The sequence below is a fragment of the Saccopteryx leptura genome, chromosome 3 (assembly GCF_036850995.1).
Source record: "Saccopteryx leptura isolate mSacLep1 chromosome 3, mSacLep1_pri_phased_curated, whole genome shotgun sequence".
In the NCBI taxonomy this organism is placed as follows: Eukaryota; Metazoa; Chordata; class Mammalia; order Chiroptera; family Emballonuridae; genus Saccopteryx; species Saccopteryx leptura.
In genome coordinates, this window is record NC_089505.1 from 65,992,280 (window position 1) to 66,018,095 (window position 25,816).

General features: G+C 47.3%; 1 protein-coding gene and 1 non-coding gene across 2 annotated transcripts; one reads left to right on the plus strand and one right to left on the minus strand.

Annotated features, from left to right (window-relative positions):
• Window positions 1-13,087: 13,087 nt before the first annotated feature.
• On the minus strand, window positions 13,088-20,503 carry LOC136398182 (tetrapeptide repeat homeobox protein 2-like). The gene is made up of 3 exons (XM_066372560.1): window positions 20,482-20,503; window positions 14,166-14,335; window positions 13,088-13,714 (listed from the first exon to the last, which is right to left on the minus strand). The coding sequence occupies exons 1-3, from the start codon at window positions 20,501-20,503 to the stop codon at window positions 13,088-13,090; spliced, it is 819 nt and encodes a 272-aa protein (XP_066228657.1).
• Window positions 16,823-16,929, plus strand: LOC136401938 (U6 spliceosomal RNA). Its single transcript, XR_010750861.1, has one exon. It is a non-coding gene; the product is annotated as a U6 spliceosomal RNA (small nuclear RNA).
• Window positions 20,504-25,816: the final 5,313 nt, after the last annotated feature.

Here is a 25,816-nt window from a genome sequence, read left to right on the forward strand (position 1 = left end):
CCGGTTTGATCCCCGGTCAGGGCACACACAGGACAGATCAATGTTCTTATCTCTCTCTCTCTCTCTCTCTCTCTCTTGCTACAAATAAAATGAGAAAAAAACAAAACAAAAAACTAACAAACAAACAAACCCTCTCAATGTTCAGGCCACAGTCACGCTAATTAATTCAGAACCATCAGTCAGAGGGTCCCTATTTTTTCCCTATTTTTTTGTAAAATAAACTTAATTTTTTAAGAGCAGTTTAAATTTTTTTAATTTATTTTTTTATTTTAGAGAGACAAGATGGGAGAGAGACTCTTGTCTGTGCCCTGACTGAAGATTGAACCTGCAACCTTGGTGCATCAGGACGATGCTCTAGCCAACTGGACTACCCGGCCAGGGCTAGTTTCATACTTACGGCCAAACTGAGGAGAAAGTCAGGAGATTTCCCATCCACCTACCCCACATGCACAGCCTCCCGTATGGTCAACATCCTCACCCGAGTGGGACGCTGGAGGTACATGGACACATCATTGTCACTCAGAGTCCAGAGTTCACATCAGGGCTCGCTCTTGGTCTGTATGTTCTCTGGGTTTGGACACACGTGGACTGATTTGTGTTCACTGTGACAGCATCGTATGAAGCAGTTTCATTGCCCTAAACACCCTCTGTGTTCTGCCTGTTTATTTCTTTCCCGTGAACCCCTGGCAACCCCTGCTCCTTTTACTGTCTCCATAGTTTTGCTTTTTCCAGAGTATTATGTAGATAGAATCATATAATATATAGCCTTTTTTTTTGTATTTTTACCAAGTGAGAAACAGGGGGGGGGGCAGACAGACAGACTCCTGCATGCGCCTGACTGGGATCCACCCAGCATGCCTACCAGGGGGTGATATTCTGCCCATCTGGGGCGTTGCTCCATTGCAACTGGAGCCGTTCTAGCATCTGAGGCGGAGGCCATGGAGCCATCCTCAGCGCCTGAGCCAACTTTGCTCAATGGAGCCTTGGCTGCGGGAGGGGAAGAGAGAGACAGAGAGAAAGGAGAGGGGGAAGAGTGGAGAAGCAGATGGGCACTTCTCTTATGTGCCCTGGCTGGGAATCGAACCCGGGACTTTCACACACTGGGCCGACGCTCTACCACTGAGCCAACTGGCCAGGGCTGTAATACATAGCCTGCCGGTTTGATCCCCGGTTTGACTGGCTTCCTTCACCTCATATATGCAGTTAAGATTCCTCTGTGCCTTTCACAGTTTGATAGCCCATTTCTGTTTAATGCTGAATAGCATTAGACTGTTTGGATGGACCGCAGTTTATTTCTCTGTCACCTGCTGAAGGATATCTTGCTTGCTTCCAAGTCTTGGCAACTGTGAGCAAAGCTGCTATAAAGATCCATAAGAGTCTTTATTTGAAAAGTCTTCCCCTTCCAGGTTGTTTCAGTGTGCACCCAAGGTTGAGAACAGCAGGTCCGATGGTGACCATCCACCTGCACGATCCAATAGAGTAGCTACTACCCTGGCCTGGTAGCTCAGTTGGTTAGAGCTCCATATGCTAAGGTTGTAGGTTCAATCCCCAGTCAGGGCACATACAGGAGTCAATCAATGAATTCATAAATAAGTGGAACAACAAATATCTCTCATTCTATTCCCCTTTCTCTCTAAGAATTAATTTTTAAAAATATTTTTCTCTTTTTTAATCTATTCATTTTAAAGAAAGGAGAGAGAGAAAGAGAGAGAGAGAGAGAGAGAGAGAGAGAGAGAGAGAGAAGGGGAGGAGCAGGAAGCATCAACTCCCATATGTGCCTTGACCAGGCAAGCCCAGGGTTTCAAACTGGCGACCTCAGCATTCTAGGTCGACACTTTATCCACTGCGCCACCACAGGTCAGGCCTAGGAATTAATTAAAAAATATAGTAGCTACTAACCACAGGTGGCTATTTAAATTAAAATGATACAAAACTAGCCTGACCAGGCAGTGGCGCAGCGGATAGAGCGTCAAACTGGGATGTGGAAGGACCCAGGTTCGAGACCCGGGGGTTGCCAGCTTAAGCGTGGGCTCATCTGGCTTGAGGAAAAAGCTCACTAGCATGGATGGATCCCAGGTCACTGGCTCAAGTGGGGGGTTACTCGGTCTGCTGAAGGCCCGCGGTCGTGGCACATATGATAAAGCAATCAATGAACAACTACGGTGTCGCAACAAGAAACTGATGATTGATGCTCTCATCTCTCTCCGTTCCTCTCTGTCTGTCCCTATCTATCCTTCTATCTGACTCTCTCTCTGTCCCTGCAAAAGAAGAAAAAAAAAAAAGAGATACAAAACTAAAAATTCAGTTGTTCAATCACAATGGCCACATTTTAACTGTCCAAAAACCATTTGTGGCCAGTGGCTATTGTATTGGACAGCCTACTTACAGGATATTTCCATCACTATAGAAAGTTCTATCGGGTAGCACTGAACTGGACCCCTTATTTTATGGGGAATTTAAAAAAAGATTTCCTGATTCCATATTCCTTCCTTATTGGCCATAACTTCTCCTGTTAACATTTGTTTACACTGAATTACCATCTCCAAAGAAAAGGCAGGAGAAATACTTGGTTGTTGTTGTTCTTCTTCTTTTGCATTAACAAATGTATTTATTGATTCTAGAGAGAGGACAAGGGAGAGAGAGAGAGAGAGAGAGAGAGAGAGAGAGAAACATCGATCTGTTCCTGTATGTGCCCTGACCAGGGATTGAACCCTCAATCTTTTCTTAACAAGATGGCACTCTAACCAACCAAACTATTTAGCCAGGGCATGATTCTTTTTTTTTTCTCCTTCTTTTCAAAGATTTTATTTATTGATTTTAGAGAGAGTTGGAGGAAGAAAGGGAGGGAGCAAGATCATGGTTGCTGGGCCTGACCTGTGGTGGCGCAGTGGATAAAGCGTCGACCTGGAAATGCTGAGGTCGCCAGTTCGAAACCCTGGGCTTGCCTGGTCAAGGCACATATGGGAGTTGATGCTTCCAGCTCCTCCCCCCCTTCTCTCTCTCTCTGTCTCTCCTCTCTCTCTCTCTCTCTGTCTGTCTGTCTCTGTCTCTCCCTCTCCTCTCTAAAATGAATAAAAAAAAAAAAAAAAAAAGATCATGGTTGCTCCACTTTAATTGTTCATTGCTTCTTATATGCACCTTGACCCAGCAAGCCCAGGGTTTTGAACCCGCGACCTCAGCATTCCAGGTCCGTGCTCTATCCACTGCGCCACCACAGGGCAGGCTGGTTCCTCTCAATTTAGCAAAGTTTGGAATATTATATCAGAGCCTCAGCAATTTTCTCTACTTCCTTTTTCTTCCTTTTTGCAGGTCCACTGCAAACCCATCTGCAATATGAGTTGATGTCTTTCAACCCACTGCAGACGTTCCTTGTATAAAGCGCAAAATATTCCCCCTTCGGTTTCTTCAAGTTGGTCCCGGGCCCTCAGACGTAACCCCAGCGATCTCTGAGGTTTGCATTTTTGGTGTGGCAGGGTGCTCAGGAGCGGCTCCTCTTGACTTTTTCTGCCTCAGACCTGGAGTCAGACTTTTGCTCCCAAATTTGGGTGACTGTGAGAGGGAAATGATATCTGAGACAATAATCTATGTCCCTAAACATCTCGATGAGATATAACAAAGTCTCCTGGCCCCCAGCAGTCAAGACACCCAACACTGCCCACCCCTGTGGGTGGGAGAGACCCAGCCTAACCCCTCCGGTCTCGAGCTCCTGGGTCTTCCCTCTCTCCTCGGCGTGCCTCTGGGTCTGTCTGTACCGGGGTCTGTCAGATAAACAGGGGAAGCTTCCGTTATATCCTGGCAGTCCTAGTGCTGTCCACCCTCCCTTTCCTTCATAACTTGTCACGTGTCCCGCCTTCAGTCCCCGCTGTCTGATCTAATTCTCTCTCTGTTCTGCCCAGGCTGGCGGGCCTAAGAGGATTGGAGCATCTGCTGGGCCAGAGAACCCGCGTGGGAGACCCAGGGGCCCGGACGGCCGCAAGGGGGCGGCAGAGGAAGCGGGACGTTGGCGACAAAGGAGCAGAGAGAAGGGGGAGAACCAGGGAGGGAAGGTATTAAAAGAAGGAACACTCCCCCTGGCTCTGAGTATCAACAATATTTACATGGTCACCTGACGCGTACATTTAAGAACTAAGGTAAAGTACTTGACCTGTGGTGGCGCAGTAGATGGAGCATTGGCCTGGAATGCTGAGGTCCTAGATCTAACCCGGGGCTTGCGCGATCAAGGCGCATACGGGAAGCAACTACTATGACTTGGTGCTTCCTGCTCCTCCCCCACACCGCTTTTTCTCTCTCTCTCTCCTCTCTCAAAAAAAATCAATAAATAAAATCTTAAATGTACTGAAGAGGTCTGAGTAATACAAATGAATAGGGCATGGGGAAGAGAGGGTTGGAGGAACGGAGAGACACAAGAAAAACTGAAGCCGCGTAAGCTAGTCATTGCGCAGAGAACTGTACACGGACTCCTCCCTAAACTTCATATAGATAATTATGTGAGGACACTGAGTTGAAAGAAAAACAGGGGCCTAACCAGGCAGTGGCGCAGTGGATAGAGTGTTGTACTGGGATGCGGAGAAGCCAGGTTCCAAACCCGGAGGTCACTGGCCTGAGCGCGGGCTCATGCGGCTTGAGCTCAAGGTCACTCGCTCTGCTGGAGCCCCCTGGTCAAGGCACACATGAGAAAGCAATCACTGAACAATGAAGATGCCACAAGGAAGAATTGGAGCTTCTCATCTCTCTTCCTGTCTGTCTGTCCCTGTCTGTCCCACTCTCTGTCTCTGTCAAAAACAAAACAAAACAAAACAAAAAACCAGGGAATTGTCCTGTATAACTTTCTATGCCTCAATTTGATAATTTTAATTTTTTAAAAAGTAGACTCAGTTTTTAAGAAAGACTTCAGATTGACAGAAAAATAGACAAGCAAGTACAGAGGATTCTCATATCCCGCACCCAGTTTTCACTTTTATTAACATCTGACATTGCCTGATCAGGTGGTGGCAGAGTGGATAGAGAGTTGGACTGGGAAGTGGAAGACCCAGGTTCGAGACCCCAAGGTCACCAGCTTGAGTGCAGGTTCATCTGGTTTGAGCAAAACTCACCAGCTTGAGCCCAAGGTCACTGGCTTGAGCAAGGGGTCACTTGGTATGTTGTAGCCCGGTGGTCAAGGCACATATGAGAAAGCAATCAGTGAACAACTAAGGTGCCGCAACAATAAATTGATGCTTCTCATCTCTCTCCCTTCCTGTCTGTCTGTCCCTATCTATCCTTCTCTCTGAGTCTCTCTCTCTGCCTCTGTCAAAAAAAAAAAAAAAAAAAAAAAGAAAGAACATCTGACGTTATTATGATCCTTTGGTTTTAATTCATGAACCTATATTGATTCACTATTATGAACTAAAGCCTTTAGTTTAGTCAGATTTCCTTAGTTTTTTAAAATTAACTATTTTATTTTAAAAAAATGTTTTCATTGATTTGAGAGAGAGAGGGAGAAGCATCAACTCATTGTTCCATTTAGTTGTGGACTCGTTGATTGCTTCTTGTACGTGTCCTGATTGGGAACCCCACAACCTCGGGTGCTCCAGGACGACCCACTGAGCCACCTGGCTCAGTTTTGACCTAATGTCTTTTTTCTGCCCCAGGATCCCACCCAGGACCATGTTATGTTGAGTCATTGTGTCTCCTTAGACTTCTCTTGGCTGTGGCGATTTCTCAGACTTCCCTCGTTTTTGATGACTTTGCCACTTGAGTAGTACTGCTCAGGTAGTTTGTAGAATGCCGCTCTATTGGAATTTGTTGAGTGTTTTTCTCAAGATTCCACTGGAGTTATGGGTTTGGGGGAGGAAAACCACAGAGAGTGTCACTTTCATCAGATCATATCAAGCATTTGTACTCAGACGCCTGGCTAAGGGAGTGTCTGTTGGATTTCTTGACTCTTTTCTCCTCCTTTCCATTCTGTACTCTTTGGAAGGAAGTCACTACGTGCAGCCTGTTATATGTTTTAATCCCCACTTTATAGACAAGACTGCTGAGTCTCAGAGAGGTGCAGTGCCCTACTTCAGGTCACACAGCCAACACCTAGTGTTGCCGGGAACTTATCCAGCTCTGAATTACTCCGCATTACAGACACTCAGGGTGAAAGAGATACAAAGACTAAGACATGAGATTCCAAGACAGAGTAAGGGAAAGAGGAAGGAGAAGGTCAGAAAACAGACAAAGAATCCCTGGCCAGGTAGCTCAGTTGGTTAGAGCATCATCTGGATATGACAAGGTTGTAGGTTTGATCCTGGGTCAGGGCACATACAAGAAACAACCAGTGAGTACATGAATAAGTGGAACAACAAGTAGATGTTTCTCTCCCTTTTATTTCTAAATAATTTTTTTTGAAGTAAATACTTAAAGGAAAAGGCAACTGGTGGGGGAGCCTAATAAATAGCCAGAGGGCAGCTGGCATAGCACATTAAAGCCAGGGTCTGGCCTGATCTGTGGTGGCACAGTGGATAAAAGCGTTGACCTGGGAATGCTGAGGTCGCTGGTTCAAAACCCTGGGCTTGCCTGGCCAAGGCACATAAGAGAGTTGATGCTTTCTGCTCCACTCCCTTCTCTCTCTCTCTCTCTCTCTCTCTGTGTGTGTCTCTCTCTCTCTAAAAAAAAACTGAATAAAGTTAAAAATAAAATATTAAAAAAAAAAAAAAAAAAGCCAGGGCCTGCTGGAAGCAATGAAAACATTAATATAAACTGCTTCACCGTAAAAGAGTCCAATTCAGGCTGATGTATTGCAGCTGAGCCGCCTGTCAGATGGTATGCTTTAAAAAAAAAAAAAAGCAACAAAAAAACCCCAAACCACTTTATTGAGGTATGATAGATATATAAAAAGCTGTAAGTAGGCCCTGGTGGGTTGGCTAAGTGGTGGAGCAACCCAGTGTGTGGAAGTCCCGGGTTTGATTCCGGGTCAGGGCACACAGGAAAAGTGACCATCTGCTTCTCCACCCTCCCCACTTCTCCTCCCATAGCCTGGCTCGATTGATTTGATTGATTCGATTGATTCTAGCACGTTGGCCCTGGGCACTGAGGATGACTCCGTTAAGCCTCCACCTCAGACGCTAAAAATATCTCCGAAACGGTCCCAGATGGGGAGAGCATCGGCCCCAGACAGGGTTGCCAGGTGGATCCCGGTCAGGGCGTGTGTGGGAGTCTGTCTCTGTATCTCCCTTCCTCTCATTTAAAAACAAAAAACTGTAAGTACAAAAGTGGAGCCCTGGTCAGTGGCTCAGTGGATAGAACGTCATCCAGGAGTGCGGGAGTCACTGGTTCGATCCCGAGGTTGCGGATTCTCAGTCAGGGCACATATATGAGAAGCAATCAATGTGTGCACAACTAAGTGGAACAACTAGTTGATGTTTTCTCTCTCTCTCTTTCTCTCTCTCTCTCTCTCCCTTCCTCTCTCCCTCTCTCAAAACAAGTAAACAAAACAAAAAACTGAATACAACTTGATGAGTTTGGAGACAAACTGATTTTATTTATTTATTTATTTTGTAGTTCTCTGAAGCCGGAAACGGGGAGAGACAGTCAGACAGACTCCCGCATGCGCCCGACCAGGATCCACCCAGCACGCCCACCAGGGGGCGACGCTCTGCCCACCAGGGGCGATGCTCTGCCCCTCCGGGGCGTCGCTCTGTCGCGACCAGAGCCACTCCAGCGCCTGGGGCAGAGGCCAAGGAGCCATCCCCAGCGCCCAGGCCATCTTTGCTCCAATGGAGCCTTGGCTGCGGGAGGGGAAGAGAGAGACAGAGAGGAAGGAGGGGGGGTGGAGAAGCAAATGGGCGCTTCTCCTGTGTGCCCTGGCCGGGAATCGAACCCGGGACTTCTGCACGCCAGGCCGACGCTCTACCACTGAGCCAACCGGCCAGGGCCTGATTTTAATTTTTGATTAAAAATGCAAATACAACCAAGGATGTGTGTGAACATTTACTATGCATTCCATCCTCTGCCCAGGGTACTGCGGATAAATCACAGAGATGAGAGATACTGCCTCCTGCCACTTCGCCCTCTCCTCCTGAGAGCTGCTCCCCGGGCCTTAGATTGGGGGAGGGGACCCCAGAGACTCCAACAGCACCCACAGTCTTACAGCCACCAAGGAAGCATAAGAATATGCGAGCAGGGGCTCGGAAAGGGTTTTGCACTCATCTGCCCATATGTCCCTGTCCCTTCAGCTCTCCTCTGACCTGGCTGAGATCCTGCAGATGCTGGCCTGGCCTAGGAAGGTGGGGGCAGGTGGTGAGTCAGACTAGGTCAAGGCCAGGGAAGCTGGCTGGGGGAGCCCAGAGGCTGAGGGGGAGGGAGAGAGACCAGAGCAGGAGAGGGAAGAGGCAGCCTGGGTATACACAGCACAGACAGGTGTGAGAGGGAGATTAGGGGAGGGAGGAGAGATGGGGGAGGGGTCTGGTGGCAGAATGGTAAGACCTCTTAAGGACTCTCTGACTTGGGCTCTGTGCTGAGTGTGTAAACGGCATACTCCATGTGATTCAGACCCACATACGTGGAGAAGGTGGGATCGTTACCCAAAGTCTCATGGATGTCCAGCTGTCCACATGTCTGAATAGTCCAAGAAGCAGATGGGTTTGGCCTAGCATGCCAGGGCCGGGGGTGGAGGATCATGCTTGCCAGCTGGGCAGCTGGTTCACGTCAGCTCAGATGTTTGCTGGCTTCTCAGAAATGCACCAAACGCTCTGATGTTTGTTGTGACCTCCTGTCAGCAAGGGATTAGGCTGTTGGCCTTAAAGGACATTTTGTAAAGCTATTAGAGTATATGGCCTGCTGTCACATGGGAAGTGACCTATGCTGGGGCACCCTGCCTGTTCTGAGGTCAGTTTTCTGATGCCTCAGTTTCCCCTTCTTCTTGTCCCCTAAACTCTTCCCTCTCTGCCCCTGTTTCCCCCTTTGTGTGTGTGTGTGTGTGTGACAGAGACAGAGAAGACAGAGTCAGAGAGAGGGACAGATAGGGACAGACAGGAAGAGAGAGAGATGAGAAACATCAATTCTTCATTGCGGCTCCTTAGTTGTTCATTGATTGCTTTCTCATATGTGCCTTGACCCGGGGGGGTTACAGCAGACTGAGTGACCCCTTGCTCAAGCCAGTGACCTTGAGCTCAAGCTGGTGAGCTTTGCTCAAACCAGATGAGCCCGCGCTCAAGCTGGCGACCTCAGGGTCTTGAACCTGGGTCCTCTGCGTCCCAGTCCGACGCTCTATACACTGCGCCACTGCCTGGTCAGGCTGCCCGTTTCCCCTTCTATCTGCCCCTCTGTGTTCCTTCTCTCTGACCCTTGGTCTTCTCCCCTCACTGCCCCTCTGTCTCCTTGCAGGGTCTCCGTGTGTTTTCCTATGCACATTTCTACCAGGGTCTCTCTGATATAAGCAGGAGGAGGGATCTCATATATCCTGCAGTTGTGCTTACCCCTCAGCTACAACCTGTCACATGTCCCTCCAAATCCCTGCTAATTCTCCCTATATTTTGCTGAGGCTGGCCAGGCCTAAGAGGATTGGGGCATTTGCTAAATGGGACCAGGACAGGGTCAGAGAACCGGCTTGTGGGAGACCCAGGGGCTGGACCAGCCACAAGGGGGCGGCAGAGGAAGCTGGAGACAGGAGACAGAAGGAGTAGTAGTACTTGGTGGTTTACAGAGACCGTGTACCCATAATACAGACTTTTTGATAACAATCCATGTTACTGGATCCATGATATTTTATTAAAATTTTTTCAATTGCAGTTGATATTCAATATTGTATTAGTTTCAGGTGTACAACATAATGATTAAGAATTTATACAATTTATAAAGTAATCCCATAACTACTACAATTTGTTGACTGTTATTTCCTATGCTATGCTTTACATCCCCGTGACTATTTTGTATTTGCCAATCTGACCATCTTGATCTTTTTTTCCCCTCACCCAGCCCCTCAACCCCCTTTCATTTGGCAACCATTTATTCTCTGTATGAGTCTGTTTCTGTTTTGTTCATTTATTTCGTCTGCCTGTTTCACTAGATTCCACATATAAGTGATATAGGTATGTGTCCTTGTCTGACTTATTTCACTTAATAGCATAATACCGCCTGACCAGGTGGTGGCGCAATGGATAGAGCATTGGACTGGGATGCAGAGGACCCAGGTTCAAGACCCCGAGGTCGCCAGCTTGAGCGCGGACTCATCTGGTTTGAGCAAAAGCCTACCAGCTTGAACCCAAGGTTGCTGGCTCCAGCAAGGGGCTACTCGATCTGCTGAAGGCCTGCGGTCAAGGCACATATGAGAAAGCAATCAATGAACAACGAAGGTGTTGCAACGCGTAATGAAAAACTAATGATTGATGCTTCTCATCTTTCTCCGTTCCTGTCTGTCTGTCCCTGTCTATCCTTCTCTCTGACTCACTCTGTCTCTGTAAAACAACAACAAAAACAACAAAAAAAAATAGCATAATATCCTCCAAGTCAATCCATGTTGTCACAAATGGTGATATTCCGTTGTATAGGTGCGCTACAGCTTCTCTACCCATTGGTCTTTTGGAGCACTTAATCAATTTACATTTAAAGGAGTTATTGCTAGGTTTGTAGTTTTTGTTTTCTTATTTTTTTATAGTTCTACTGTTACTTTCTTATTCTATTGCTCTCTCCTCTTGTATGTTAATGCCTTTCTGTAGTGTTATGTTTGAATTCCCTTTTTCTTTATTTCTTGAATATCTCTCATATATTTTTGGTTTATGGTTAAATGGACTCTTGACTTATGATAACCAGTCTCTCCATAAATTGACAGTTGGAAATCCATGAGAAAAAAACTGTACAACCCCCCCCCCCCCAAACAAGTATATCCTAAGAATACCAAATCACTGATTCAAAAGAAGAAATGCACCTCGTGTTTATGGCAGCATTGTTTACAATAGCCAAGATCTGGAAATAGCCCAACTGTCCGTCAGTGGACGAGTGGATTAAAAAGCTATGGTACATATACACAATAGAATACTACACTGTGAAAAAGAAGGAACTTTTTCCTTTTGCAACAGCATGGGTGGACCTAGAGAGAATTATGCTAAGTGAAATAAGCCAGGTAGAAAAAGAAAAATATATGATCTCACTGATATGTGGAATCTAACGAACAAGGTGAACTCAGGAATAAAATAGAGGCAGAGGCGGGGTCACAGAAAGCAGAGGAACAGCTGTTTGAGGGAAGGGGGATGAGGAGATAGGATCAGAAAAGGTGAAAGGATTAGGGAAATTACATATACATAACACAGAGATACAGATAACAGGACAGCAAATCCCAGAGGGAAGAGGAGAGGGAGTTAGAGGGAGGGGGACAAATGAGTGTAACAGGAGTCATGTGGTTGGGGGGTGAGGATGTTATAGAGTGGGCCACTTGAATCCATGTTAACACAACAAATTAAAATAAAAAGATGCCAGAAAATGGAATCCATACTTCACACCATATACAATTATTTCTAGATGTATTAAAAACCAATTTGCACCTGACCAGGCGGTGGCACAGTGGATAGAGCATCGGACTGGGATGCACTAGGACCCATGTTCGAGACCCTGAGGTTGCCAGCTTGAGCGTGGGTTCATCTGGCTTGAGCATAAAGTTCACCAGCTTGGACCCAAGGTCTCTGGCTAGAGCAAGGGGTTACTTGGTCTGCTGAAGGCCCACGTTCAAGGCACATATGAGAAAGCAATCAATGAACAACTAAGGTGTCGCAACGAAAAACTAATGATTGATGCTTCTCATCTCTCTCTGTTCCTGTCTGTCTGTCCCTCTCTCTGACTCTGTAAAAAACAAACAAACAAAAAACAAACAAAAAAAACACACCAATTTGCAACCAGGAAAGGAGACATATTGAATATGGAACTTATGAACGTTTATACCAATTTGAAAGTGAAACTTATCTTTTCAAAGTCATTTTAAATTTTCATTAATAAATGTACCTTACAGCATATCAGTTTGCTACTGATGAAAATAACAAACATAACAGATAATGAGAAGCACTAAAATAGACACTAAAATCAAGAAATTTCTAGCACACTTGCACCTTTCCCTTCTCCCCTCATTTACCCCACAGGTGTGCATCTCCTAAACTAAAGGACCCCACAAGACTTGAACCCAGGGGAGCAGTGGGCAGCGGCAGCTCCTCCGGGGCTCACCCCTTGCACCTGCCTCCAGGGCCCCTTCTCTGACTTCCCAGTGAGCGCGGGCGCGGGGCTCTCTCCTGTTGCTTCTTCTATCCCAAGCTCTTCCTTGTTTCACGGTCCCCAGCTTAAAAGAAAAAAAAAAAAAAAAATCAAGAAATTCTACTTATAAAAAATACAAATGGAAAAAATGTTCCAATACATTCATTGCTTAGAAATATAAGAAAAAATTCAAATAAACCAAGAAAAAAATTTTAAAATAGACATGTTATGAGTATTCCTATTGTCCAATTAATGGATGAGAAGGGCTTAACTTCTCCACCTCCAGGGAAATAAATATGTAAACTACAACGAAACCACAAAGTCAGCAGATCAGCAAACATTTAAAGTTTTCACATTCCTGCCTGGCCTGTGGTGGCGCAGGGGAGAAAGCATTGACCTGAAACACTGGGGTCACCGGTTCAAAATCCCGGGGCTTGCCTGGTCAAGGCACATACAACAAGCAATCAACGAACAGCTAAAGTGAAGCAGCTATGAGTTGAAACTTCTCAGTTCCCCCTCTCTGTAAATAAAATCTTTAAGAGGACGCTGACAGGAGAAGTGCTGGGCAATAAGGCTGGCCTAAGACGTTTGAAAAGTTCGTGGCAATTTATTCCTGGACCTGAGAACCCACACAAATGTCACGTGAATCCTAACTAACGCGGCAGGGACATAAGAGCAGCGGGACAGGTGGTGGCCACACAGTGAACATAGCAAATGCCATCTTGCCGGGTGAAGGGAGGTGCATTCGCGCTGTAAAAGAGAAGCCCGCTGTCAAGAACCGCGGGCCACCGCTTCCCACACCCGCGTGGGCTCACGTACTGCCCAGGGGCACCCTACTCTCCTCTGTCCCCGCGGGATCAGAAGGACTTGTGGGGGACAGAAAGTCCTATAGAATCAGTAACATCTTGGAGCCCGAGTTGTCCGCACTCACAGAGTCGTCTCCCTCTTGGTAGTCAGATGAGAAGGACGAGGAGGGTCCCTCCAAGAGCTCTGTGAAACCAGTGGTCACAAGGGGGTCTGGAGAGAGATTGGAGGTGTAGGAGCCCCGAGGCCAGACTGGAGCAGGGGCCGGAGCTGGTACAACCGGGACCATGGTCTGGGCGCCCTGCTCAGGGTCCCACCGGGCCTGGCTGTGGCTGGAGACGCCGGGTTCCGCTGCTGGGACGACTCCGAAGGCGCTGGGCGGAGAGGCGCTGCAGAAACCTGTGTCCTCGGAGAGCGCAGGGACCCCAGGGAACACGGGGTCTCCGGAGAATACAGGGTCCTCGGGGAACACGGGGCCCGCAAGGCGTATGGGGTCACCAGAGAACACAGGGCCCCCGGGGAGCACCGGGTCCTCGGGGAACACGAGGCCCGCAGGGGCAGCCGCAGGGGGAGGCGCAGGGGCAGCCGCAGGGGGAGGCGCAGACGTGCAGACTCCGGGGCCCTGGGGCGCAGCGCGGGCACCCCGGCCTTTCTTCTTGGTCAGTCCCAGCAACCTATTGTGTTTGGCCCTGCGGTTCTTAAACCACAACTGGGGAGAGAGGACAGCGAGCAAGTGTAAGAGGACAGAAGTTTGGAGCGCCCGCCTTTGCCCAGGTGTGAGGCTGCTCAGGTGAGAAGGGCCAGCCTCACACCTCCCCGTCCGCCCTCAGACCCAATTAGGGGCCAGGGTTTCCATGGCCTCTGGGGTGACCCAGAGGGCAGAAGGGCAAGGCGTGGACACCCAGGGTAGGAAGAGGTCTTCCCGAGAGGGTCCCCGGGACAGAGGCCCTGAGCTCTAGGCACGGGGAGACCGAGGGCATCATCAGTCTGGGCTGGACCGTGTTGACCGCTTTGTACCACACAGGGTTGAGGCGGACTCAGGGCTCAGCCTTGACTCCACACGGGGACCTCTTGCTGGAGGTGTGACCCGGGGTATTACTCGGCTCCTCTGGCCTCGGTCTCCCCGTGCTGCAGTGGGAGGGGCTTGGGGGGAGGGGTACCTGCACTTGGTTCTCTTGAAGGTTTAGCTTGGCTGCCAGGGCCTCGCGTTCCTCGTAGGTCGGATAAAGCTTGCTCGCAAAGAATTCCTCCAGCTCCTGCCTCTGTTCTACGCTGTACATCGTGCGCTGCTGCCGCTTTCTCTTCAGGAGTCCTAGGGACGGTGAGAAACCTGGCCGAAGGGAAAACAGGTCAGAGGAGCCCACAGACAGTCCCAACCCGCCGGGCCCCTCCGGCCCTGCCTGGGTCAGCGGTGAGCAGGTGGGGGGCCAGGCCTGAGGGCGGGAGGCAGCGCTGTGGGTAGGAGTGGGGCATCTGGACCCGCCGCCCTGACCCTCCACCATCCTGCCCCGGCCCCTGACCTGTCTAGGCCTCAGTGTTCACATCTTTGAAATGGGCATGATAACAGGGCCTGTATTATTGTAACAGGGCCCAGAGCCTGAGAAGGCAGCAAGCTGGTGCCCAGGTGGGCTTCCGCCTCACCCAGCCCTCACCACCCCTCCATTCAAGGATGACTGAAGCCATCCTGACACTCGCAAGAGGCTACTCTGTGTTAGGCCCTCTGCTCAACTTGTCCCCCAAATGTAATTCCATCCTCAAACTCTCTAAGGCCCCGGCCACAAGCTGGCCCTCGTCTGGGTGCCCAGATGACTCCCAGTCTCGGCCACTAGGTCCCACTCACACAGCCCCACAGCGGCTTCCCTATCCCCATCTCCCTGTCCCCTCACAGCCGGCCCCACTCACCCTCGGGAAACTCAGGTTCCTGCATTCTGGATGCTGCTGGGTCCGCTGCTCTTGAGCCTCTATCCTCAGCCTCTTCGGAGGTCTTAAGGACTGCGAGGAACCAGCCAAGCCCGGGTCTTAAATATCACCTCAGGGTGGAGCTCACCCCGGACAGCCCTAAGGGTCCTGGGACCACCCGCCCTTGCCCTGCCCTGAGCCCTGCTCCCTGCAGGAGCCGTGAATCATAGATTAATCCTTTCATTGAGCAGCTACTGCGCCCCCCCCTCCTGGGTGCTGGGAAATGCCAGTGGCAAGACAGCCTTGGCCCCGCCCCCAGGGGAATCGAGTTCAAGGAAACCCCACATTGTGTGGGTGACGGACATTGTGTGGGTGAGGGGTCCTCATTGTAGAAAAACGGTCCCTCCAGCCAGCCAGCCAGTGCCCAGAGGTCATCCTCTCCTTTCCCAGACCTGGAAGTCCCATCTTTCCCACCGTCCACCTGCCTCCTCCCAGGACCCCAGAGGCCGCTCTCACTTCTGCAGTCCATTCCCCAGGTTGTCCCAGGTCCTGGGGTGGGGAGAGTGCAGACATGCTGGCCCTGACCATGGACTGGAGTCGGGCTGGTTTTCCAATGAGATGAAGGTGGGTTGGGGGTGCAAGCGAACAGTTTGCCTATTTCCCTTGTGAATGAATGAACTGAGTCTGGTCTGTGTGTCACTGGTCACTGACCCCAACCCCTCTGAGCTCCATAGACCCGCGACTAAACCTCAGACCAGACTCCTCGCTTGTCCAGGGTCCGGTGGGCTCAAGTCAGGGGAGAGTACAACTTACAATGCTCATCCCAGGGGACTTTTACTGTAATCAATGTGAGTGACAATTAACTCGGTGATCTAACACAAAAGGAAACAAAGCAAAGAGATCTCATTAGATTGGCCTCACACCCTCGACTGCCTCTTCCTGTGGCGGAGGCATTCTGCCATAACCGGGCATTTTTCTGCTTCTTGAGAACACGCTAATCTCCAGGACAGATGATGGCCCTGATGTCAACAGGCATAACCTGACAGTTTCCTTGTCTCTAAAATGTGACTAGAAAAGAAATGTGACTAGAGGCCTCCTTCTCTTTGCTATAGAAAGGAAATTAAGTGTAATATTTTGATGATTTGATTGGCAGAAGACAAGAAGAAGGGCCAGGCCTGGGGCTGGTGGCTGAGAGAACAAGGGACCTGGCTGTCCATCTTGGAGTGTAGGCTGGTTTCTGAGACAGACTTGGTGATACCTGTCAGCGTCCTTCTGACATAAACCATTAGGAGAATATACCAGTAGTTGAGCAAATTTGGGTTTATTGTCTCTGTGCGATGAGGGGAAACACACCATGGAAACCCTGGAGGTGTCTCAGCGGAGGGTGTTTGAGAAAAACTGTACAAGGTTTGGGCTTGTGTGTGATGGTGTCGGGAAGGTTCAGAGAGTGACATTTAGGGCCAAACAGATGCTAGTACACCCATACTCATAGCAGCATGATTCACAATAGACAAGAAGTAGGAACAGTGTCAGTTTCCACAGATTGCCCTGGCCAGGTGGCTTGGTTGGTTAGATCATTGCCCCAAAGTGCAGAGGTTGCTGTTCAATCCCTGATCAGGGCACAAACAGGAACACATCGATGTTTCCTTCTCTCTCTCTCCTTTCCATTCTCATTAAAATAAAAAAAAAAGTTTCCACTGATAGATGAACGGAGAAACAGAAGGTGATCCATGCATACAGTGAAACATGATTCAGCCTCATGGAGGAAGGTGGTTCTGACACACACTGCACCATGGGTGAGCCTGGAAAGTATGATGCTAAGTGAAATAAGTCAAAGAGGACAGATAGTGCATGATTCCACTTCTATGAAAAATCTAGAATAGGCAAATTCGTAGAGACAGAAAATAGATTAGACTTGGTGCTCACTTTGGCAGCATGTATACTAAAATGGAAATGATAGAGAGAAGATTAGCTTGGCCCCTGTACAAGGATGACACGCAAATTCAGGAAGCATTCCATATTTTATTTTTTTTTAACAGGGACAGAGAGAGAGTCAGAGAGAGGAATAGACAGGGACAGACAGGAACGGAGAGAGATGAGAAGCATCAATCATCAGTTTTTTGTTGCGACACCTTAGTTGTTCATTGATTGCTTTCTCATATGTGCCTTGACCGTGGGCCTTCAGCAGACCGAGTAACCCTTTGCTCGAGCCAGCGACCTTGGGTCCAAGCTGGTGAGCTTTTTGCTCAAACCAGATGAACCTGCGCTCAAGCTGGCGACCTCGGGGTCTCAAACCTGGGTCCTTCCGCATCCCAGTCCGATGCTCTATCCTCTGTGCCACCGCCTGGTCAGGCCCATATTTTTTTAAAAGAAAAAAAGGCCTGGCCTGTTGCAGCACAGTGGATGGAGCATAAACCTGGAATGTTGAGGTCACTGGTTCGAAACCTCGGGCTTGCCCTGCCAAGGCACATATGAGAAACAACTATGAGTTGATGCTTCTGGGTCCTCCCCACCCCATTTTTCTCTCTTTCTCTACTCTAAAATAAAAATAAATAAATAAATAAAAATCTTAAAAATATATGTATATATATTTTTTTTTAAAAAAAGGAAGAAAGAAAAGAGATTTTAAAGTTCCCTGGGCCTGGGGCACGGGGCAGGGCGTGGGAGTTAGTGTTTAATGGAATCAGAGCTGCAGTTTGAGATGGGGGAAAGTCCTGGAGGCGGCTGGTCTGCAACAGTGTGAACATACTTAATGCCACTGAGCTGTGCACTTAAAAATGGTCAAAATGATACATTGCATGTTCTGTATGTTTTACCACCAATTTAAAAAAAGGTGACTCTGCTCTGGGTTGAGTGTCATCAGGAAATGGGGGTAATTCCATGATTGGGTATCTCATCGGGAAGGTGAGAAGAATGAAGAGCGGAGTGTGGCTAGAGTGTAGTTTGTATAGAAGGCGTCACTCGAGTCAGTCTGGAAGGGGGACATACTCTTGAGCAGGGGTCCCCAAACTACGGCCCGCGGGCCGCATGCGGCCCCCTGAGGCCATTTATCCGGCCCCCACCGCACTTCCAGAAGGGGCACCTCTTTCATTGGTGGTCAGTGAGAGGAGCATAGTTCCCATTGAAATACTGGTCAGTTTGTTGATTTAAATTTACTTGTTCTTTATTTTAAATATTGTATTTGTGCCTGACCAGGCAGTGGCGCAGTGGATAGAGCGTCGGACTGAGACGCGGAAGACCCAGGTTCAAGACCCGAGGTCACCAGCTTGAGCACAGGCTCCTCTGGTTTGAGCAAAGCCCACCAGCTTGGACCCAAGTTCACTGGCTTGAGCAAGGGGTTACTCGGTCTGCTGTAGCCCCCACGGTCAAGGCACATATGAGAAAACAATCAATGAACAACTAAAGTACCACAATGAAAAACTGATAATTGATGCTTTTCATCTCTCTGCATTCCTGTCTCTTCCTATCTATCCCTCTCTCTGACTCTTGCTCTGTCTCTGTAAAAATAAATAAATATTGTATTTGTTCCTTTTTTTTTTTTACTTTAAAATAAGATATGTGCAGTGTGCATAGGGATTTGTTCATAGTTTTTTTTATAGTCCAGCCCTCCAATGGTCTGAGGGACAGTGAACTGGCCCCCTGTGTAAAAAGTTTGGGGACCCCTGCTCTTGAGATTTGGACAATGTTAAGGTAACCAACTTTTTTACAATGAAAAGGAGGACAAAAATAAATTGAAGAAAACAATATCGTAAATAAAATAAATATTTTATTCATTGTAACAATAACATACTATAATATAAATGCATAATAAAAACATTTGGCCTGACCTGTGGTGGCACAGTAGATCAAGCACAGACCTGGAACGCTGAGGTCGCTGGTTCAAAATCCTGGGCTTGCCTGGTCAAGGCACATATGGGAGTTGATGCTTCCTGCTCCTCCCCCCTTCTTTCTCTCTCCCCCCATCTCTCTCTCTGTCTCTCTTCTCTAAAATGAATAAATAAAAATAATTTTAAAAAAACATTTGTAATATTTTATATTGTAATTATGCTTATATGCCTATTAATTTTTAATAATTATTATAAGAAAAAAGTACTCATTTAGAAAAAAGTACAAATACATCACATCACAGGGTCGATTCTGCATCGATCAAATACAGACATTTACAGATTAGTCTCCCAATATCAAGAAGGAGGACATGTAGAGGATACTTTTTGAAGGAGGACAGAACTTACAAAAGAAGGACTGTCGGCCCTGGCCGGTTGGCTCAGCGGTAGAGCGTCAGCCTAGCGTGCGGGGGACCCGGGTTCGATTCCCTGCCAGGGCACATAGGAGAAGCGCCCATTTGCTTCTCCACCCTTCCCCCTCTCCTTTCTCTCTGTCTCTCTCTTCCCCTCCTGCAGCCAAGGCTCCATTGGAGCAAAGATGGCTCGGGCGCTGGGGATGGCTCCTTGGCCTCTGCCCCAGGCGCTAGAGTGGCTCTGGTCACGGCAGAGCGACGCCCCGGAGGGGCAGAGCATCGCCCCCTGGTGGGCGTGCCGGGTGGATCCAGGTCGGGCGCATGCGGGAGTCTGTCTGACTGTCTCTCCCCGTTTCCAGCTTCAGAAAAATACAAAAAAAAAAAAAAAAAAAAAAGAAAAAAAAAAAAGAAGGACTGTCTTCCCTAATGGAGGACGATTGGTCACCTTAACAATGTGTTTCTCGCTCTGTTCAGACATGATTACTGGGAGGTTGCTTCAGCAGGATGGAAGCCTGACCCTGTCCATTTGTGTTTGTGGAATTGTTCATAGTCAGCAGGAGGGCACCCAGGCTCGGCCCCCCAGTGTCTGGCCAGTTCCTGGCTGTTGGACTGCTGTTCTCTTTGTGTTTAGCAAACTCCCTTGAACAGTGAGGTCCTTAATCACTGTCAGCTGTTTGACCTTGGATGAAACCTCCTCCCGCTCAGGCCTGGGTTTCCCCACCCATTTAATGGGATTAAGTCATCTCTCCCTCACACCCACCTGGAGATAGACATCTGCTCAGGAGAGAAACTGTTACAACAGCTGAGAAAACCCACCCTGTCTCCAAGGTTTGTCCCAGGGCAAAACTGCTGATGCTCTGCCTGGTTTCCACCCTGTCGGGGATGCTGATCAAACATTGTTCCTGGAAAGCAGCCTCTCTCCCTACCACCCCCTGGCCAACAATTTTCACATCCCAGTGGCTATCAGAACCCCTGAGGGTTGATTGAAACCCAGATTACTGGGTCTCACCCCCAGATTTAGTAGATTCACAGGTGGAGCCTTCAAATTTGCATTTCTAACTACTTCACAGGTGATGCTGATACTGCTGATCTAAATGGGGTGTCACACTTTGAGACTTACACACTGCTATAAGTGACAGTTCACCTCGCCCACCTTGGCCCCAGAACTTGGATTGTTTTAGGGGCTGGAAAAGGCCAGCTGGACAGAAGGGACCAATAGAGGGATAGACCAGGGCCAGATTGTGCAGGGCATGTAAGAACTCTAATGTTATTCCCAGAAAACAGAGGGATAAAGAAGGAGGGAAAATAAGAGCGAGCCAAGCAGTGGTCTGTCTGCGTACCGATGACTGTGCTGTCTGCCATTACGTGGTGTGTCCCCACCAACTCAGCCAGTTTCCAGCTGCTGTGCATCTGGGCTGGCTCCAGTGTTGGTTATTACAAGACAGACAGATGTAAGAAACAAAGGCAAACACAAAAAGGGAAATTAGATAGAAGGAATGGAAGAGAGAAAAAAAAGTAAGGGGAAAAGAGAGAGAGGTTCAAACTTTTTTCTTATGTGCCAGGCACTATTCTAAGTGCTTTGTAATTATTAACAGAGGTCTCAGCTGGCTGCATTTCTCTACCCTTAGTTCCTCCCTCTGTCCTCACAAACTCTGTAGCCTGCATGCGTCTGCCTCTGTGATGACAGGCTTGGTAGGCAGGACACAGTTGTCTATCCCTCAGAAGACTCTTGGTGGCCCCATCATTCCATTCCATATAAATTTTCTCTCTACTTTTGTGCCTTCCAAAATTGTCCCTCCTGCCCCCAATTATCCATTTTACACATTCCAACATTGTCTGTTTTTGAGAGAGACAGACAGACAGGAAGGGAGAGAGATGAGAAGCGTCAACTTGTAGTCGCATCATTGATTGTTTCTCACATGTGCTTTGACTGGGGGCTCCAGCTGAGCCAGTGACCCCTTGCTCAAGCCAGCAACCTTGGGGCTCAAGCCAGTGACCATGGGATCATGTCTATGATCCCACACTCACGCTGGCGACCCTGCACTCAAGCTGGTGAGCTGGTGCTCAAGCTGACAACCAGCTTTTGAACCTGGAACCAGGACCTCTGTGCCACCACTGGTCAGGCTCCAATATTGGTATTTTTTTTGTTTTGTTTTGTTTTTTATAAATAAATTTTTATTTTAATGGGGTGACATCAATAAATCAGGGTACATATATTCAAAGAAAACATTTCCAGGTTATCTTGTCATTTAGTTCTGTTGCATACCCATCACCCAAAGAGAGATCGTCCTCTGTCACCCTCTATCCAGTTTTCTTTGTACCCCTCCCCCTCCCCCTCTCCTTCCTTCCCTCCCCCCATCCCCCGTAACCACCACACTCCTGTCCATGTCTCTTAGTCTCGCTTTTATGTCCCACCAATGTATGGAATCCTGCAGTTCTTGTTTTTTTCTGATTTGCTTATTTCACTCCGCATAATGTTATCAAGATTCCACCATTCTGCTGTAAGTGATCCGATGTAATCATTTCTTCTAGCTGAATAGTATATCATGGTGTATATGTGCCCCATCTTCTTTATCCAGTCTTCTATTTTTTTTACAGTGATTAAAAGCCTTTAAGCAAACTCTTGGCCAATACAGCAAGAATCCATAAAAGAGTAGTGTCCTTAACATGTTCACCAAGTCCAAGTTGGCCCCATCACCGTGCCAAATCCCTGAAAAATGCAACCCAACCACAGTTCAGTCTGTTAGGAGCTGTCACAGGGAGCAGGAGTCCAGGAAAAGTCCACACAGGAAAAGTCCGCATGGCACTGGAATTGTTGTCACCATTCTATACTTTGCAGCTCATGTCCAAGTCCCAATGACCACTGCTTCTAGCTGGTAATGATTCAGGTAGACTGGAAAAGCCATTTGCAGCATGCATGGATATGGAGCTTCTGTTCTCCTCTGCCTGGAGAGTTGAAACCAGGTTGCTTTTCCCTGGAGCTCTGCGACTGTGGCATGGTAAAGAGAACCTTGGGATACACTAAGCTGGGTGGCAAAGGTAAATTCATAATACAAGTTGGCAAAAGGGGGAAAGAGAGCTCTAAATTAGGAGTAGGTTCCAGCCTGAGATATGAGTGGGGCATTGAAGTAGGAGGGATAAAGGAAACACTATATATTAAGCAAAGCAGCAGAAAATAGGACTATCAACACCCACAACAGAGATCTTTGAGGGAAGAATAAAAAACCTGACTATTCAGGCAAAACATAGTTAAGTGGCCCTTGTGCAAATGAGATCAGTTTACCTGCTTCTTGGAAGAAATACCCTAGGCTCGTCCACAGTGTCGTAGATGGGGCCGACGGCCCTGGGCACCTTCAGCCTTCAGTGGCAAATCCCAGCATTCTGGGCAAGGTTAGGTCATAGGTGGCTGGAGCAGGGCTGGAAGAGACTGAACCCTCCCTTAGAGGAGCGAGGGGGAAGCCTACCTTCCAGTGTCCCTGTTTCCTCACAGCAGAGGCATGTAAGCCTGGCAGGCTTTAGCTCAATGACCTTCCTTTCCACTATTGAAGCAGGACCCAGATGGCATCCTATGAGACCCCTTTGGGGCGTTGGAGCCTTTAAGGGTGTATCCTAAAAGCTGGTAGTTCCCCTGATCTCTATTGGGCTTTTTCTGCCTCTAGGTATCTTAAAAGCCATGCTCAGAAGATCTCGCTGAGGGGTTTGAGGATCCCCATCCGCCTATATAAATCTTTTCCATATATCTGGAGTTCCCGCCACGCGAGTCTCTCCCTGCTGCCGTTCACTCCAGGGAGCTGGGCAGCCCTCTCCGCGTTTCCGCTTTTCCTACCAGTCTCAGTGTGGCTTCTTCAGTGTTCCTTAGTTGAAGAGTCCTCTTAGTTTGGTCCAAAGTTGGTTTTTCCAGATGATAGTTCTTAAAATTAGTTTGTAATCCACTTTGGTTCTGGGAGGTAGATGTTGGTACGTCCGCCTACTCCAGCGCCATCTTGTCTCCCTCTCTCCAATATTGTTTTTAAGATTATATATCCTTCTGTCCATCCATCCATTCATGTATTTTTGCATTATCTACTCACCTGGCTATCTATCTATCTATCTATCTATCTATCATCTATCTATCTATCTATCTATCTATCTATCTATCTATCCATCTATCTATCATCTATATCCCAGCTAGTTCTGAGAACAGTTTTCTTGAACCAAACTTGAGAAGCAGAAAGAGATGCAAGGAAATGTAGAAACCTGAAAAGAGGACAAAGGTTATCGTTTGCTCCCATATGCACAGCCTGCACCTAGGAAAACACACAAGAAGCTACTAGGAGCAGCAGTGCGTGGAAGGGCTGTGGGCTGGGAGGATCTGCAAGGCACTCCTTCATCGCGAATTTCCCACAGTGCAGTTATTTGTGATGGAAATGTATGTATATGAAATAAAATGAGGTCTATTGTCTTTTTAGAAAGTTGGTTCCTTTTTGGGAAACCTCTGGGCCTCTTTCCCTTCCTCTGGGAATGAGGAGCTCCCCCCCCCCCCCAGTTGATCTGAGCCTCGGGTGGACTCAGGGGAAATGACACCGCCCATTTACTGCTCTGGGCGTGGGGCTTTCTCTGAAAGATGTCTGGCCTATCTGGGCCTCTTTCTGTCCTCCCTGGGAAAACGGGCTTCAGTCTCATTTGTAGAGAAACATTAAAAAGGAAAAGAAACGTTTCACTGAAGCATAACATTGGCTGAGAAAAATGCAACAATCAACAAGTTATCACAAAGTGAACACACCCATGTCCACCTCCCTGAGTGAGAAACAGTATTTCCAGCAATGCTGAAGCTCCTTCACGCTGCCCCAGCCCCAACCAACAAAGGTAATCACTATCCTGCTTTCCTTCTAATACTATGGGCTTGTTTCACCTGTTTCTGAACTTTACATGCGTAGAATCAATAGAACATGTTTTCCTTTGTGTTCGCTCTCTTTCATTAATCATTGTTCGTGAGACTCAACCCTGTTGCCTTAGCAATGCGCTATTTGTGCTCTGATGTCTATGAGGTTTGCTGTTACATGATAAAGCACCATGAATTTAGCCAGTCTCATTGGTTGGTGTGCATCTGGGTTGGTTCTGGTTTGAATTATTATAAACAATGATGCTATGAACATCTTGTGGCTGTCTTCTGACACACGTATGTACGCATTTCTGTTGCCTATTCCTAAGAGTGGGATTTCTGGACCACAGAGGAGGCATTTGCTCAAATGTAGTAAATAATGCTTACTAGATTTCCAAAGTTGCTTTACTTCATATCCTCACCAAAACTCAGCATTGTCTATCTTCTAATTTTAACCACGTTGATGGCTGTGGAGCAGAAAATCATTGTTTGTATTTTTTTAAAAAAACTTTTTATTTATTCATTTTAGAGAGGAGAGGGAGAGACAGAGAGAGAGAGAAGAGAGACAGAGAGAGATGAGGGGAGGAGCTGGAAGCATCAACTCCCATATGCGCCTTGACCAGGCAAGCCCAGGGTTTCGAACCGGCAACCTCAGCATTTCCAGGTGGACGCTTTATCCACTGCGCCACCACAGGTCAGGTTGTGTTTGTATTTTGTATTTTCCTTGTGACTAGTGAAGTTAAACACCTTTTTCATTCATTATGGTCGATTTAAAATTTTTTTTCCTGTTACATCATAGAGTTTTCTATGTAGAGATCACACACAGATTTTGTTAAATTTTCCCCCCAAAGTATTTGATATTATTGTAAATTGTATCAAGTTTTTAATTTAAAATTTATTTCCTAATTGTTTGTGGCTGGAATATAAAAAAATAACCCATGGCCTTGGCTGGTTTACTCAGTGGATAGAATGTTGGCCTGGCCTGCAAATGTCCGGGGTTCAATTCCGTCTCAGGGCACGAATGAGAAGGGACCATCCACTTTTCTTCCCCTACCTTCTCTTTCTCTTTTCCTCCCACAGCCAGTGGCTCCATTGGTTCAAGCATCAGCCCTGGGTGGACTCCAGACATGTGGGAGTCTGTCTCACTATCTTCCCTCCTTTCAGTTAGGAAAGAAAGAAAGAAAGAAAGAGAGAGAGAGAGAGAGAGAGAGAGAAAGAAAGAAAGAAAGAAAGAAAGAAAGAAAGAAAGAAAGAAAGAAAGAAAGAAAAAGAAAATCTGTTCTTGTTCTACTGACTTGTAGCCAGTACCTTGTGGAATTCTCATATTAATGTTAAATAATTATCCATAGATTCTTTTGGATTTTATACCTAAACAGTCATGTCATCTGTAAAAAATGATAGTTTTCTTTCTTTCAAAACCATTATACCCTTTATTTCCTTCTCTTTCTCGATTGCATGGGCCTTCAGTATAGTGCTGAGGGGAAGTGGTGAGCACTAGGTGGTCCCAGTAGCAGAAGGAAATCTTTCAACATTCCAACGTCAAACATGATGTTCCCTGTAGGATTATTCTGCAGACATCCTTCCTCAAATTAAGGAATTCACTTTTCTTCCTTATTTCTAAATTTGTTATTTAAAAAAGAGTTTGTTATTTTTAATCAAAAGTTGATTTTTGAGTTTTATTAAATGCTTCCCCTACGTATACTAAGATGATATAATTTTCTCTTTATGATTAATAATATGACAAGTAACCTTCCTTGGTTTTTAAATATTAAACCATTCTTGCATCCCTGAGATCTTATTTCTGACATAAACTC

Excerpts from the sequence above, each read along its gene's own strand:
- LOC136398182 (XM_066372560.1), bottom strand. The coding sequence starts at position 20,503 with ATGGCAGACAGCACAGTCATCG. Across the intron at positions 14,336-20,481 it reads GGCAGACAGCACAGTCATCG|GTTTCTCACCGTCCCTAGGA; the intron begins GTACGCAGACAG and ends CCCTTCGGCCAG. Across the intron at positions 13,715-14,165 it reads TTCAAGAGAACCAAGTGCAG|TTGTGGTTTAAGAACCGCAG; the intron begins GTACCCCTCCCC and ends CTCTCTCCCCAG.